The sequence below is a fragment of the Crotalus tigris genome, unplaced genomic scaffold (genome assembly GCF_016545835.1).
Source record: "Crotalus tigris isolate CLP2741 ecotype Arizona unplaced genomic scaffold, ASM1654583v1 scf7180000018180.527342, whole genome shotgun sequence".
Lineage (NCBI taxonomy): Eukaryota > Metazoa > Chordata > Lepidosauria > Squamata > Viperidae > Crotalus > Crotalus tigris.
In genome coordinates, this window is record NW_024096868.1 from 79436 (window position 1) to 96440 (window position 17005).

General features: G+C 39.1%; 1 protein-coding gene across 5 annotated transcripts in view; it reads right to left on the bottom strand.

The window, feature by feature from the left end:
• The window catches only part of MMD (monocyte to macrophage differentiation associated), a 40539-nt gene extending 24447 nt beyond the window's left edge, over positions 1 to 16092 (bottom strand). The window contains exons 1-2 of one of the 5 annotated variants that reach the window (XM_039348803.1): positions 9632 to 9661; positions 9244 to 9424 (exon numbers count right to left, since the gene is read on the bottom strand). In XM_039348803.1, coding sequence (XP_039204737.1) covers positions 9244 to 9424; positions 9632 to 9656 — 206 coding nt within the window. In that variant the 5' untranslated portion in view covers positions 9657 to 9661. Of the gene's footprint in view, positions 1 to 8640; positions 9169 to 9243; positions 9553 to 9631; positions 9662 to 15833 lie in introns of those variants that run through there. The other 4 variants (XM_039348804.1, XM_039348801.1, XM_039348802.1 and 1 more) reach the window with 4 other exon arrangements.
• Between the last annotated feature and the right edge of the window lie 913 nt (positions 16093 to 17005).

Consider the following 17005-nt stretch of genomic DNA (forward strand, 5'->3'; position numbering starts at 1 on the left):
TAAAACAAAAAATATAATTGCTTTAAAAAGAATTAAAAAAAATTCTTTAAAAAGAAAAAAAACAATAGTTATGAAAATACAATTTCAATTCTTTTTATACTTACCTAATATAAGTATGTACAAGTGAATACAAAGTCTACATATCCCTGTCAAAATGTTTTCCACCATATAAGCTGTACAATTCAATTGAAAAATAAACTGAAATATTTTAGGGGGGAAAATAAAAATAAAAAGCATAAATAACATGGTTGCACAAGTGTAGGAGCCCAAAAGACTGAATCTTTGGAAATCTTTGCCAACTTTGGGAAACTTTGCCAACTCTTCCTGCAAAAGTGCTCCAAATCTGCCAAACTGGGAGGTCATCCCCTTGTGCACAGCCCTCTTTAGGTCACCCCAGAGATTTTCAGTTTGGATTCAGGTCTGGACTCTGGCTGAGCCATTCCAAACTTTCAATCTTCTTATGGTGAAGCCATTCTGTTATTGATTTGGAGGCATGTTTTTGGGTTATTGTCATGTTGAAAGGTGAAATTCCTCTTCATCTTCAGCATTTTAGCAGAGGCCTGAAGATTTTATGCTAAAATTGACTGATACTGTATTTGGAGCTGTTCATAATTCCTTCCACCTTGACTAAAGCCCCAGCTCAAGCTGAAGAAAAACAGTCCCAAAGCATAATGCTGACACCACGTTTCACTGTGGATATGATGTGCTTTTGGTGATGCGCAATGTTGTTTTTGTGCCAGACTTACTTTCTGGAATTATGGCTAAAATGTTCAGCCTTGGTCTCATCAGGCCAGGTTAACACATTTTCCCACATGCTTTTGTCAGATTTGATGTAGGTTTTTGCAAAATGTATAGGGCTTGAATGTTTTTCTTTGCAAGAAAAAGCTTCCATCTTGTCACCCTACTCTACAGCCCAGATATATGAAGAACATGAGAGATGCTTGTCACATATAGTATGCAATCAGTACTTGCCAGAAATTCCTGTAGCTCCTTTAATGTAGCTATAAGCCTCTTGGCAACCTCTCAGATGAGTTTTCTTCTTGTTTTATTCATCAATATTGGAGGGACATCCAGTTCTCAGTAATGTCACTGTTGTACCATATTTTCTCCACTTGCGGATGACTGTCCTCACTGTGTACCATGGCATATCCAATGCTTCGGAAATTGTTATGTACCCTTCTCCTGATTGACACCTTCCAACAATGAGATCCCTTTGATGTTCTGTAAGCTCTTTGCAGATCATGGCTTTTGCTGTAAGAGGCAACTGAGTAAATGTCAGAAAAATCCTACTAAAACAGCTGAACATTACCTGAGCTCAATCAGTCATTTTAATTAATGGCAGGTGCGCACTGACTACCATTTAATATTAGTTTGGACATGATTGGTTAAATTCTGAACAAAGCCACATCCGAAATTATAAGATGATGCACACATTTATGCAACCACTTTATTGTACATTTGTATTGTTACTTTTCTCTCAAAATATTTCATTTTTTCAATTAAATTGTACAGCTTATACATTATATTCAAGTGGAAAAAATCTGATTTGATTTTATCTTGCTCTGCTTTTTTTTACATTTCAAAAACATCTCAAAAGCATTTTAACAGGAACATGTAGACTTTAATATCAACAGTATGTATTTATTTCTAATACACTTATGCAGTTGTCATGCTTTCTAACTTATTGTATTTTGTATAAATGAGTCCCATATTTCATTATTTTAGTCCAAAGTCTACGTTCATAGGCAATCCACACATAACAAACACAGCCACCTTAAAATACTGTCACCTTAAGCATTCATAGAAGTTTGCTGACCAAAAATCTGCTACACCAATTGTCAAAGTACAGTATATACTACCAAGTACAGGTCTAATGATTGGTCATTTAGCAACTGTTTCATGTTATGGTGGACCCGAAGTTACAGCCCCTGCAGCATTTCCATGGTCACTTGACCGACCACAGGGATGCTGCAGTGCTCCCCTGCCTATCTTCCCCCAGTCCCTCCAGCTCCCCGCAGGCATCAACAAGAAGGGAGGCAACATGCCACAGTAATCATAAAGGGTGAACTAGGGTTAGATAGATCCCACCCAGGACTGTATCAGCAACCACACAGTTGATGACCTTGTAACCATGGCAAAAATTGTGCTTGGAAGAAGAGGGAAAACACTGTTTAAAAGTGAAAACAGCTACAAATTAATAAGGCATCTCACTGCAGGCTCAGCATCAGGAGGACATGGCACAAAAAGCAGTGACTGTACTGGGAGACTAATTTTGCAGTCAGGGGGAACGTGAGGATGAGTCATAAAATATAAAGAACAATGAGGAACATATAGAAGAATAACGAAAATGGTGTTCACACAAAATCTATTACATTGAATTGAAAAGCCATTTAAGAGCTCGCACAAGTTCATGTATGCTACACTTTTTAAAACAAGTGCAAGATTTAGCTTTGCTGAATAGCTTCTGTTCTATGTTATTAATTTTCCTTATACAAGTGGATTCTCGATCTCAATTTGCAATTTTTATATTCACTTTGCACAGCTTACAGCGTTGATATATAACAAACTAGAATTCAGACTGTTCCTTGCATGAATGAACTTCTTCTGCACATGGAACATGCATTAAATTCCAAAGATGGCTTCTTATGAGAGGCGGAGACTCAGAGGCTGATAATTCCTAGTTCTTTGTTTCCTATGTAACTTTTAAAGTGTGTTACACATTATTTTGAAAGATTTATTATTACTACAGAGCATAATGTTGTAATCCATAATAGGCATCTCCCCCCAACCATTCCTCCACTGTAAAAAAAAAAAATGCTAGTCCTATTTATAATCCACTCTATATGTCAATCGACAAGTTGCAAATGGTAAGAAAGGCTTAGGGCTTTGTTTAATAACCATAACTCCAAATAGAACACTTTCAATCATTCTCCTTAGCATGGCATCATCCTGCAGCAAATATAACAACGTAGTAACCAATCTCTGAAGTTTATGGACAGATGAATATGGAAAATATCAGCAATTATACACAATACGTACGACATACTTTCCCAATGTAAAACTGGGTGGAGAGTTTAAATTTGTCCAGTACTTACATGATCCAGAAACTCTGAATGAACAGACATGGGAAAGTTGGAGGGGGTACAAGTAGATCTGCTTGGGTATCCTAAGTGTATCCTTGTAATATCCTCTGAGTGTATACTCGGCATCTTCCCTTTCCTTTAGAAGAGCTGGAGAAGTAGAATACAGTATACTACTGCCAGAAGGAGCCTGAAGTATGGCACATTGAAGCACTAGTGCACAACTAGTACACTGCTCTCCTTTCTGGCCCTTTCCCAGGATAAAGTCAGTAGGAGGTTTGTAAATAAATCTTGGGCACTGTTGTGTGGAGAGATTTAGCACTCTTAGGGAAAAAGTTCACCAGAGCTTGCCAACAGATATTTGGCTGTATAGATTCCTATACACACTCCAGTGATTTTATAATTATCCCAAGATTTTTTAGCAATACGTTTCAGCACCAAGCTACACCATTTCCTTAAGTCATGTGTTTTATTGCTATTTTCTGTTGTGAATCTCTACACAAGATTTTTTTTAGGCTGTTTTTTTTTAAAGAATAACTAGCTTGATGTCACAAATCCTTCTGTATCAGACTCAGTATCTGGTATAATGAACTACCTCTAAAGCAGTGGTCCCCAAACTTTGCAACTTGGCGGCGGGCTGGAGGGGGAGAGGGGAAATGCACTGCGCAAGCGGTAGGCGGGCATGCGCATGCAGCTCAACTCGTGTGAGTGGCAGGCTGGCGCACATGTGTGCACAACTGGATTCAAGCATGCTGGCCCGCCACTCGTGCAAGTCAAGCTGCGTGTGTGCCGGCCCGCCACTCACGTGGCCCCGTTCTGAATAGGCTACGGCCCACTAGCGGGCTGCAGCCCGGGGGTTGGGGACCTGTGCTCTAAAGCTTTTTCTATGTCATTCACTTTATGACTCTTCCCATATAATGGTTTTGCTCTTTTTTTCCTAAAAGTCAAGAAAACTGCAGCGAGTAGTTTGCATTACAGTAGAATAATTTACAGTATTAAACAACATTCATACTGTTTGAAAGCAGAAATCCATGCAGGTGACAAGCCAGCGGCTTACAGATATAATAGAAACGTGGAATTTTTTTTCCTATTTGAGATAAGATATTCCCATCATCCCTTTTCTTCTGTCTCACCAAAACAACGACTTGAATATTTCCTTTAAAAGCAGAGTTGGCTTAAAAATAAGCCACAAAAGTTTAGCTACACTGAGTTATTACAGAACAGAAACAAAGTGTTCCTTCCCTTCTGCTCAGCCCATTCATTTATATGCGTGAAAATACAAGCATGGAACCCCAAGCCTTAGCTTGCAAGTAATTCTTGGTTACCTTATGGTAACCACTTAATATAAAATAGCTCTAAAGGGCAATCAAAATTAGATTGAAACAATCCTTTTAATACAGTCTGCTTGATCCATAGCTATCAGTTGCCATATTGCAGTTTTGTTCCCCAAAATAATAATTAGCTTATTAGCCTTCCTCTTGTTAACCTAAGATTGTTTTGCATCTATTCACAGTTGTGAGCAATTGCATTCCCCCTTATATTATTAAATTTCAGTGGCAGATGTAGACTAGCTATCGAAGTTTATGATGAAATGTATTGAAATGCTTATGCAGATTTATTAATTAATATCCCAGCTTTATTATTTTAATAGATCACTTATGGTGGTGAACATATTTAATACTCCTTCCTCCTTCTGTTTTCCCCACAACAACCTTATAAGATGGAGGAGGGAGGGAGGGAGGGAGGGAGGGAGAGAGAGAGAGAGAGAGAGAAAGAGAGAGAGAGAGAGAGACTAATAAAAGTGAGAGTTCAATAAAAAGTTTTTTAAAAAATAAGGTTACCTTTAGGCTATGTCTACAAGGCAATCTTATTAGCATATGGCTCTTCAATTTATTTAATTGCTGCATTTTAATTAATCCTTTTTGAAAGCTTAAAAATGCACTTACTGGCACTTCTACAATGCTGTGCTAAAGATGCCTAATCGAGTCAAACTTGTATATGATTATTTAAATTACTAAAACCTCATACTGCGGTCTTGAATTATCTTATCAGAAGAAATGACTGGATTTTTTTTAAAAAAATGATTCAAATGAATCTTAAACTGATAAACATGCAGATCCAGACTGCCTAGTTTTTAAAGGGTAAATCTGAAAGGAATAAAAAAGAACATACATCATATTCTAATCTTGTTCTCTTAATATTTATTAGTAACTTGAGAGACAATCCACACAATTTTCTTGGCAACAAAGTTGACAGTGATTTGCCATTGTCTTCTTCCTAGAGTTGACATACAATGACGGGGCCATAGTCACCCAGCCGGCTTCTCTGCCTAAACCAAAATTTGAACTCAAAGCTTGCTGACTTCTAGCCCACATCTTTTAATGTGGCCTCCAAAAGTCAAAATTGATTCCAAGGCACAAACACATACACACCTTGGGATAATTAAGATACCAGTTTTTGTGATACGTTAAAATTCACCTCATTGTCTTACTGGTATGAAACAATCCTTCCAGACAATTAATTAACTGAGCTGCAAGTCTCTTCAGTGATAAGAGACAAGGAGTGGAAAACTGGTAAGTGCTCTCTGATATTCAAGCCAGATCTCTCTATAAAAGGGACTTTGGTAATCAGGCTGCTACATATTTATTTGAATGAATGAAATAAGTTTTAAAAAAATCAACGGTTACAGTAATGGTTGGTGTGTGCAAAATTATAAGGTTAATAAAAAGTTCATATCACAATTAAAAACATCATTCCAACATTTTGATTTTGAAAATATGGAGCTGAATCATCTGGAAATATTTTGGTTATTTTCATGCAAGAAAACTAAAGGTTAAAATCTCCTTCAAGACTGACTCTCATAGATTTCATAACACTCCTATATTGTATTCTTGGCAATACTGTAATACAAAAGATGTTTGTCACTAGCTTCTTTTGGGATTTCCCACCCACCCATCTTTATCTCTCACTTGTGCAATTTCCAGATGGTCTCATCCAAATACTAAACTAGACTAAGTCTCCTTAGCTTTCTAAATCAGCCAAGGTTGGCAAGTTACTGCTACCTACTACACTTTGACCTAAGGAGTTTCGCTTAATTAAAGGACAGATCCAAAATTTACAACGGTCCTACTCTCATTATCTTTTCTCCTTTAGCTGTCTATTTTTAACTGTGTAAAAACTTGCTCCCAAATAATTGTTCTTGACTCATATGTGGTAAAAAAATGTTTTACATTTTTTTCAAAGTAAAAATGATAATATAAAAGAAGAAGAAGAAAGCCAATGCTTTAGCATATCCAATGTGAATAATAAAGGCATGTGTTGCCATGTGGAGTTGGATCATATATAAAGGCAGGTCCAGTCATGCTTCAAATTAAACTATTCTTGTCTCTTTCACATCATACTCCAATTATTCCTTAGATTTTTAAAGAGGAAATCTGATACATTTTCCAAGAATCAAGATAATAACTGTAGCAAAAAATACAACAGATGTGACTTTGAGCCCTATAACACATATTGTTTAAAAAGACACAAACATTTGCATTATTATTTTAGCCCTATTGTTTCTGACCTAACACATACTTGACTCATTTTTACAGACTCTATTAACATACAATATTTTCCATATTACTTTAGTATATTGTTCCCAAACTGATTTTAATCCTTTCTTTGCCCCTCAATCTGATGAATCTGTCCCACAACTATATGAATGATTCTGAAAAATAAAATAGGGGGAAATGGAAAAGCTTTCTAATATGCTATGCATGAAAGAGAAATGTAATTCAAATAAGATGAACAAGACAAACACCGGATACATGAACTTTCACCCACTACTAGAAGATGAGAAACTTCATCTCACTGTGATCTATTTCCTTTCTGAAAAAAAATCATGTCTACTGTACTCTCATCCATCAGCAGATGCCTATTCATTTTTCTCAAGCAGCAGAGACAATGATCACTTCCTTCTTCTTTCATGTATAAATTTAAGAATCTGTCAACAGCAAGTATATGCAAGTATATGCAATACCAAATACTCACATTCCCTGTAACTTCAGCTGTCTTAATTGTCAGTTTCAAACAATGTACAGATTCAATTTTTTATTTATTAAGGAAATGTATATGGCTGCTCATGATAATTCTAGGTGATTTATAGAAATAAACCCCTTTCTCTCACTTGGAGTTATAGTGGAAGAGAGGAAATCACAAAATGCATTGATGCACCAGAAGAAAAGAACAAGGAAGGAAAGGGAAGGGAATCCAAGAGTTTGAATTTCAGATGCCCTTCTGTGAAAACTCAGGCCAGTAATGTTTGCATTCCTCAGATAAATAGCTGTGTTTACAGAAAGAATGTCAGAGAATATAAGTAGATGGTGCAGGGGAGAAAAATGAGGTAAAATTAAATGTGATGTAGAAAAAAAAAGTGATGGGAATGTGCCTATAAACTACCAGCTTGGATCAAATTAATGTCTAGTTAAATGTATTAAAACAAAAGTAACTTGCATATAAATACTCTTTCTCTCAATTTTTCTGTACTTCACAAAACTACTTCCAAAATCAGATGCGCGGACTAACATTCCTATACGTGATTTTATTTTTTGGCAGCAGAGAAATTTCATTATGAACTTACTTTCAGAAACAAAATTAATTTTATCATACACAAAATGTAATTATGCACCTTTTATAAACTCTAAGCAAAAAGGCTGTATTCCATCAACAGAGATACAGCAAAGCAACAATTAGCTTACTGATAAAAAAAAAACACGCTTGTAAGCCAAAATAAATCTCACCTGGAAAAAAAAAGCAGTTGAAAAAGTTCACTATTCCCAAATATGGCTTTACAATGACTATACATGCATTTTTTTTACATCACTTTATGGAACTCATCCTCAAGTAATATCTCTTCCCATCTTCCTGCCACAAACCATCAGTACCTCCCAAATTCCACCTGTACTGAGATATGCACATTGAACTCTTTTAGACAAACAACCTTCATGGCATTCAAAATTGAGTGCTAGAGATTAAATCCATAAGCACTTTGTAAAAGCCTCCTGGCAGTAAGTCAAGACCACAGCCCTCTTGTAGGTTTCCAGTCTTTAGAAGAGAGGCAATGATTTACACATATGCCTGACTGAGGTATACAGTATACCCCTAACCACATCTACATCATTTGTATTCTGCTTTAATTAATCACGATTAATGACTCTCGCCCTTAATCCATTTTCACTTGACCCTCGACATGACTACCCCGCAGCAGGTTAGTGTGCCAACTCAAATCAAACTATCTTGATATTCGCTCTTTCCTACATCGTTCCCCTCACCTCTCTCACCCAAAAATAGCCACGGCGAATTAAAATCCCCCAAAGCATGCCATGAAACGGAGGGGGAAGGGATAGCGGAGCCCACGTTTCAGTCGTTCACTCCAACCGGAGAGGGGAGGATTAAAGACACGTGGGTTTTTTATTTTTTTTAAAGAACGTTTTATTTTAAGAGGTCGCTATTCTCGAGGTGGAACGGTAGAAAAAAAGATCTGGCAGATTAAAAGCATCGGAGGGCGAACACACACCTATTAGCGGGAAGCTGCCTTTCTCCTAGAGAGGAGGAATTGCCGCCGATACTTAGCCTTGTAACGGAGTACCTCGCCCCCTCAATAAGCCTCCGCCATGCCTCACCTCCTGAATTTCTCCTGGAGCCGCCGCATGGGGAGACCAGTCGACCCGCCCCTACTCGGGCCGGCGGTCGGCACGGGGGGCTCCCGGCAGCTCCTGAGGCAGCGAGGGCCGGAGTCCGGGCCCTCATTGGCTTGCCAGCCCGCGCCGCGGAGGCGAAACGCCGCACAGCAGGCCCAGAGCTGCCTCCAGCAGCAGCAGCGCCGTCGCCTTTGCCGACTCTCGTCCCGCCGGGCAGCCGGCTCCAGCCTCCCGTTTTCACCGGCTCCGGCCCGCCCCCGAAGTGTCAGTCGAGGCCAAGGAAACCCCGCCCACCTCCGAAGCGGGTTGGAGGGGGGAAGGCGAGGGGGAAAGGAAGCGGCGGGAGAACAATAGGCTGGAGCGCGCGAGGGGCGGCCGGGCAGGGAAGGGGCGCGAAAGGGAAGAGCCGCGAGGCGAGCGCGCGCCCTCTCGGGGAAGCCGGCAGACGCGGGACCCGCTGATGCGCGCGCGAGGCTCACTTTTCCCTGGACGTCGAGGAGAAGGCGGTGAAGCGTGGGTCACGGGAGCGACTCATCTTTCCCGCTCCGCCACTTCTGGAAAGGAGGATCGCTTCCAGATACGAGGAGAGCGGCGAGGCTAACGGAGGGCTGCGTGGCGTAGCTCCAGTCCAGACCCGACGGGGGGACGAGCCGGCTCCGCCTTTGTCATCGAAAAGGGCGCACGATTTAAAGTGTGCTCGCTGGAGGCGCATCTGCTGTGGGGCGCCCTTTCCTTTCATAATAAAACGATTGCTAGGGCCTCAAAATCCCCCTTAACCATCCCAGGCACTCCGCTGGTCATTCCCAGAGAGGAAGCTGCTTGCTTAAGAAACATGAGGGGATGTTTCGCTGGAAGTTTAACACCCACCCGTGAAGTAGATGGCCTGTTGCATCTCTGCACGATCTGTTGCTCTGATCTCATCTGGTTAGAGAAATATTACTTTTGTTTGATTTATGACTTGCCTTTCCTCCAAAGCACCTCCACTGTGCTTAGCAATTCATCTTCCAAAATTTCTCAACTCTAACCCTGTGAGGTAAGTTGGGCTGAGAGACTGACTAGCCCAACATCATCCAGTGATGTTCCACAGTTCCAATTCAACTATTTCATCACTATTGAAATTGACTAAGTCAGAGACAAATAGAACACACACCAATATCTGCCCTTGGTCCTGGGTGTCTGTATATGAACATTTTGTGTGAACCTGCTTCTTAGTATTACAAGAAACAGCTAATGCTTTAACTGCTGGAGAAATGTGCTCTGTGGTACTCTGTACTTTATGAAATTTGGGTGTTGTAAATTTATCATATTTGTTTGTTTTAAAACAAGCATAACAATCTTAAAATATAAATCACAAAAGAACAGTGGTGGATGAAAAACAATGGACCCATCTTCCCATGCTTTTATGAATACTAAAAATACACAAGCCTGACAATTTCTTTATCCACTCGTATCACCCAACATACTCCATAGCCAGAGAACCCACAAAAAAAGTTTGGACATCTCACAATAGAGAGCAAATATTATATCAACCTCTCACTACAGTGCCTCGAGAAAATTAAAAACCTAAAAATCGAAGATGAAATTATGGTTTCAGTCAATTTCCATTTCATTCAAAAATCCATGGTAGACATATTCATAACACCCCAACCTAACCAAATGCACTAAGATCAAAATACCTAGAATCAACCTCTGCCTCACTACTTATTTTCAGTTTGAAGGGCAAATATACCAACAAATCAGAGGAACACCCAAGGAATTAGCTCTCTCAGGACTCATTACAGAGACTGTATGCAGCATCTAGAAACTGGTACCTCTCCACATACATAGAAAAGTATGTTTTGTAGATACCATTGTAATAAAAAAGCAACAACAAGTGAAGATACATCGAACAATCAACAATATCTTCAAAGGAATAAAATTCATGAGGGAAGAAGAAAGCATACATCCGACTCTTCCTAGATAGCCTCATCTGAACAGGAAATTTTGGCACATTAGAAACTCAACTCTGAAAACCAATACTAACTGAGTGCTCTATTGCCAAAGTAACATCCAACCTTCCACTAGAGGAGCTATGTAACAACATTATTCAGATGAATACAAACGGTGCAGCAACCAGGAACACCAGAAAAAAGAAACAGACTGCCAACATCTTACATACCAGAATGCTAAGATACAACATTTCCCAACAAAATGATACTCCTGCAACTTTCAAAAAATACCTGATCACTCAACCCTCTATAGTACAACCAAAACAAGGTATGAAAAGGATAACAGTACCATATTCCAAAAGCATCAGAAACAACCAACAGACTGTTATAACCCCCCTCAACATCACTATAATACAAAAACCAACTAAAGCCTCCAAAATCTCTTAACTAAACCAAATGACCCTGTATCCCAAGAAGAAGAAAAAAAAGGTATCATCTATAATAAACAGTATGAGGACAGTAAAAATTACTATGTAGGACAAAGAGGCAGAAGACTAGCAAAGTGCATCCATAAACACCCACTAGCAATCAAAGGCACAATGAAAATTCCTTAATCTCACAACACATGGACAAATTCAACCATAGTTTCAATTGGGAAACAGCATCCTAGACCAAGCTAAATGCAAAAAATGCTAGAGTATTCCTGGAAGTTTTGCATTTAAACAAATCAGCCATCAATAAAAACAGAGAAATGAATCAAATTTACACACCATTCAAAAGAGGCAAAAGCTAACAAGGAAACAAAAAGACCAGAACACATCCTCTCCAGTAGCCTACATCTATATAAGCAGGATGTAGACCAGAGATACAATCAAGCAGAAAACAAGATACTAAGGAACTACCTTGGAGGAAACTACACTCCCAATCAACACTGGCAGGGCAAGCAACTGTATATAATCAGGGAGCAAACCCCACACTCACTAGCACTGCTGAATGAAACTTCTGTGGGCAAACAATCAACTTACACAGCACCAAGGACTCCACAATTCAACCCTGAGCTACGTGTATTCTCACCTATTGAAAATATGAATAAAATTAAAATAGGTTTGAATAAAATTTTGCGAACATACAGTCAAAAGATTGCCTTCTAAAAAGAAAAGTAGGAAAAGCATCTAGGATCAGCGAGAAAATAAAAATAACCTGCAGTACCAGTTTGCCTGGCCTTTGAGTTGAAAATAACTATCCGATTTCAGCTTCTTTACTTGTTTTCTCAACAGAATGAAGACATTTGTTGTTGTTGAAGGTGAGAACCATTTGAGGAAATGATATATAGAAAGTACAATAAATTATAATGCTTAAAATAAATGTTGACTTGGATCCAAAGATTCTTTCTTTAAATAGAAGGATTTTTTTTGCAAATGTTCTATATATCTTTTCTATCCATTTCTGTCCATTCATTCTATCAACCAATCTGCTGATTACCTGTTACATATTCTGATAAATCTAGACTGCTCTTATACATGTAGCAACCTTTCCTTTGTGTGTCCTCCTGAAATGTACTTGCTTTTCTGCCATGTTAGTTTCAGATACTCTTTGTTTTTTTGGAACAAGTACCCCAGCTTTTCTTTCCCCAGATATCTTCAAATATTTCACCAAGAGTAAAGATTAATTCTATCATTATTTCAGATAATCGTAGCTGCAAGATTATCATTTCTCACATAAATTATCAGCATAAATTAATACACTTACCTGGAAGCTGTGTATCACCTAATGGTTTGTTGTACTTTTAAATTTTCTGTGTACCTTTCATACTAAGTTTAAAATTTGATGCCCAGCAGAATTAAGTGAACCAACCTGAAGTGGCCATCTTTGAGTAATAAGAGCTTCAACAGGAACATTAGTCATACTTACCTGATAATTCTATGCAACTTTCTGGGAACCTTTAGAATTCCTCTTGATGAAAGAGGAGTGGGGAATATTCTTGAAGTCTATGTTTCAAGAAGAAGAAACACAGATCCACAATGTCACCTGCTATATTTATTGGACTGATGACATATGGGGACAACCCCATCATTTGCCACATTTTCATAAAATCCTTAGTCCCCTAAATTAAGTTGCGTAATCTTTACAAATGGTCCTATTGATAAATTTCAAGTTGTTCTGGAGGATACATGTAAGAGTACACAGTTGTTTGTTTCCCATTACTGCCATAATGTGAACACTACAGACACAAGTCTACAAATGGTTAGTTCATCAAACTGTATGGAACTCACTAAACTTGTACAAACTGTTGGATAGCTGGGATATTTTTTTTCAATCACCCAGTAAAGTGAGGAAAACATGACCCATTGTGTTTGGAAGATCCATGGAATAACATCAATGTGACAAATTTATTCATTTCTAGCTATGAGAGAGTAACTAAGTTACCATCTAAAGAGCATTTAAAAACAAAATTATAATATTTCAGTTTTTTGAATTTTTCAATACATTGATGTAAAAAGTGCTCCTTTAAAAAGAAATATCCAAATGCAAATTGCAAATGCTTTTTTTATTTGTTTCTGATTGAAAACATTTTATTTTTCACATGGGTGGGCGCCACTAAGATCAGACTATTTTATGGGATATGCTTGCAATTGAAATCTAACAAAATTCCTTTTAAAGAAACTAAACTCTAGCCATGCTGAAAAACTGATTTATAATAGACAGTGAAAGGAGAAATAGATATTTGTGTGAAAATATATTTAAAAAGAAATCAGTGTTACCTGTCATACAGAAATGACAACGAAATCAATCTGTAACAGTTAGCATGCCTTGATAAAGAAAAATGTATTTATAAAAACTTTAACAAATGCAGGGTTTGTAACTGTTTAAAAGCTCTTGGAATAGACTGAATATGGATAGCACTGTGAAATGGGTACATATAAGACAAAATTGTGAGGAATGTACTGGGCATACTGTATGTCAGATGAAGCCCTTCAGATTTGTTCCAAGTTGGACTCATACAATAGCTACAGAGAATTCTGGAAGAAGTGGGTTATCTGGAGACATTTCAGTCAGGTTTCAGGCTTGGATATGGGACCAAAACAGCATTTCTTGTGCTTGTGGATAATATCTGGTGAGTGCAGGAGGGGCGATGGATTCATCCTTGCTCTTCTTGACCTCTTGGTGACCTTCAGTAGCATCAGATGAGGTATTCTTCTGTAATGGTTCTGGAGAGTGTGTGGCATTGTATTGGCTAGATGTCTTTCTTCTTCCTGGGCTGGTTGTAGTAAGTATTGATGGTGGGGAAGTCTACTCTGCCACTTCTTTGCTGGGTCCTCTCTCTTCCCCTGTTTAACATCTACATGAAACCCCTGGGTGCAGTCACCTGATGGCACCATACCATCAATATGCCAATGATACCCAGCTTTATATCTCCACCCCTGACCACCCAAATGATGATGCAGAGATTCTGTCTCAGAGTCTGGAGGCAATTTGGGGAACAACAGGCTTCAGTTCAATTCTAGCAAGACTCAGTGGCTTTAATTATTCGGGCCTCCTGGTTCCGGGGAGTTTCCATCACTAATTTTGAATGGAACTGAACTATCCCAAACAGAACCTGTGCACAATTTGGAAGTCCTTCTGGACTCACAGCTCCTGTTCAAGGAATGTGTGTACCAGTGCTGCCTGTTCTTGGACTGCAAGTCCTTGCTCATGGTCACTCGTTCCTGATCACCTTCTGAATGGACCACTGGAATGTGATTTACATAAGATTGTCCTTGAAGACCACTTGGAAGCTACATCTGCTACAGAATGTAGTAGCACAAGCAAGTATGTGTGCTCCTTGATCAGTGCATTTTGTACCTCTGCTCCATGAGCTGCACTGCTTATCTGAATGCTTCCAGGTTCAATGAGTGGAATTCTTTGAGGGACTGCCTTCCCTGATAATGTCCACCTGTCTCATTAAGTCTGGCAAGACAAGCATGTTCTGGGTCCTGTCATGGTGGAGCCCTGGAAGACAGTCTTCTCTACGGGGGCTCCTACCCTTTGGAACATTATCCCCCATTAGATTGGTTCTGACCTTGCTGGCTTTTTGTAAGGTTCTAAAGGGGGGGGGGGTTGTCACTGGTTTGGGGATCCAGATATGGCAGAGCCATAATTTTTTTTTTAATCTTGGCTACTGATTGTATTTATGCAATGTTTGCATAAATGAAACATTTGGAAATGTTGTTTTGTGTTTTTAATATAGTTTTTAATTGTGGTTGCCCTGAGCCATGGATTTGAGATAGGTAGACCTATAAATTAAATAGAATGATCCTATTTTTTTTCCTCGTGACAACTCTTCAGTTTTGTTCCCAAGGATGGGAAAACAACCAGCTTAATCCCAACTTTAAAAAGGGAATGGAGGGAATGAATACAGAAGATTACAAATCAGCTTCACGTATGTTCTAGGCAAAGAATTACAGAACGCTGTTCCCATCATTATTTCCCCTGAAATATCTAACCACGGGGAAATCTTGACATAGAAAAAGTACAAAGAAAAAAAAAATCTTTTCAATTATTCAGCGGTATAGCACATCAAAGTTTTACCTGCCAGGATTTTTTATTTTCAAACGTATCTCCGTCGCTCTGAATTATGTATGTATGTGTCCTTTTTTTTAAAAAAGATGAATATCCTTAGAGGGACAAGTTTATATAAAAATAGGATCAGAGGCAAGGATCTAGCAGTTCCTTCACTAGCTAACTTTTCAGCCTTCACTTTGTAGTCAATGCAAAGTCTTCCCAATATATTGCTCAAGCCTGATGAAAGGAAGATCAAGGACGAAAGACAAGAAAAGAGACACTGCTATGTGATAAGCCAATGCTGCACAGCAATTCTAAATGAGTTTAGTACCAGTAGTAACTAAGCTCCTGTAGGAAGCCTGGTGACAACAGTAGATATTTACACATTTCACACAAAAGCTTCAACGAGGTGGTGCATTCACAACTCCCACAATCATTTCATCAGGGCAGGACTGTGCACCATCACACACATACACACAGAGAGACATCCTTCAAATGAAAACAAAAACCGGGACTGAACAAGCATCAGCTTGAGTGCTTATTTAAATGCTGGTCCAGATATTACATAGAAAGGCTACCATGCTCTCAAGAATACTCACATTTCCAGTTTTTCTGTGTTTTCACATAGATCCTTGGTACTCCAGATATTCCTTCTTCTGTCACAAGAGCAGTCAGCCATCTCCCAGGACAAAAGAGGAAGATAGTCGTGGTGTGGGGTCCTTCCCAAGCAAAAGCAACACACTCAGATAGGAATCCTTGCCTTCTCCTGCCTGAAGTATACTGGTCGACCTTGTTTAGTTCTCTTGAAAAAGAAGGGTGAGAAGAAAACACGAACACTGGCAGGCTTAAAAACTAGTTCACCCATCATAAGAGTGTGAAGCAAGAGATGAGTAATACCCACGTGACTGTTCTGGTAGGTAATTATCTGGGGGGGGAAAGCTTGGAGCATTTAAGAGAGAACTTTGCTTTTCAAAGTTGAGCTAGAAATGTCCTGGGGAGCAAAGGTGATTGCTGATTGACCTTTTCCCCCTCTATATAACATTAAGGCTTTAAAATTATCAAATATAACCCATAGAAACAAAACCACTTTTGTGGTCCTTCGTAATTTTTTAAAATAGGAAGGGCTCCTGAGAAGAAAAAAAAATGTTTAAGAAACGTTGTATTAGTGCATGTGGAGTATGCATATATTTTTATTTATTCTATCTACAGCATTTCAGTACTGCCCCAATCATAGAGGGCTGAGGGTGAACAAAAACAAACAAACCCTTAAACCCACAAAACCATCATCAAAACAATAAAAAGATAATAAATCTAGCCAGTAACACATGGCTGCAAGAGCAGGACTATAAATTAGACTCTAAAACCACTGAAAGAGGGTTGTTTTCAGTTCCCTCCTGAATTTTAAAAGGGGAGGGCAGCCATTACATTGAGAGGAGGGCAGGATGTTTCATAAGGCCCCAGGGCCCCAGAGAAGACAAATGTTCTGGTCCATATGTCTTGACTCATGGGATGGGAGGGGGGGAGGGGGGGCTTATGCAGCAGAAGCCAGTTTGGTCTAGAGCAGGGGTCTTCAAACTTGACCCTTTTATGACTTGTGGACTTCAACTCCCAGAATTCCTCAGCCAGGCACGCTGGCTGAGGAATTCTGGGAGTTGAAGTCCACAAGTCATAAAAGGGCCCAGTTTGAAGACCCTGGGTCTAGAGTTTAAAGCACCAAGTAGAAACCAGGAGACTGTGAGTTCTAGTCCCACTTTAGGCATGAAAACCGGCT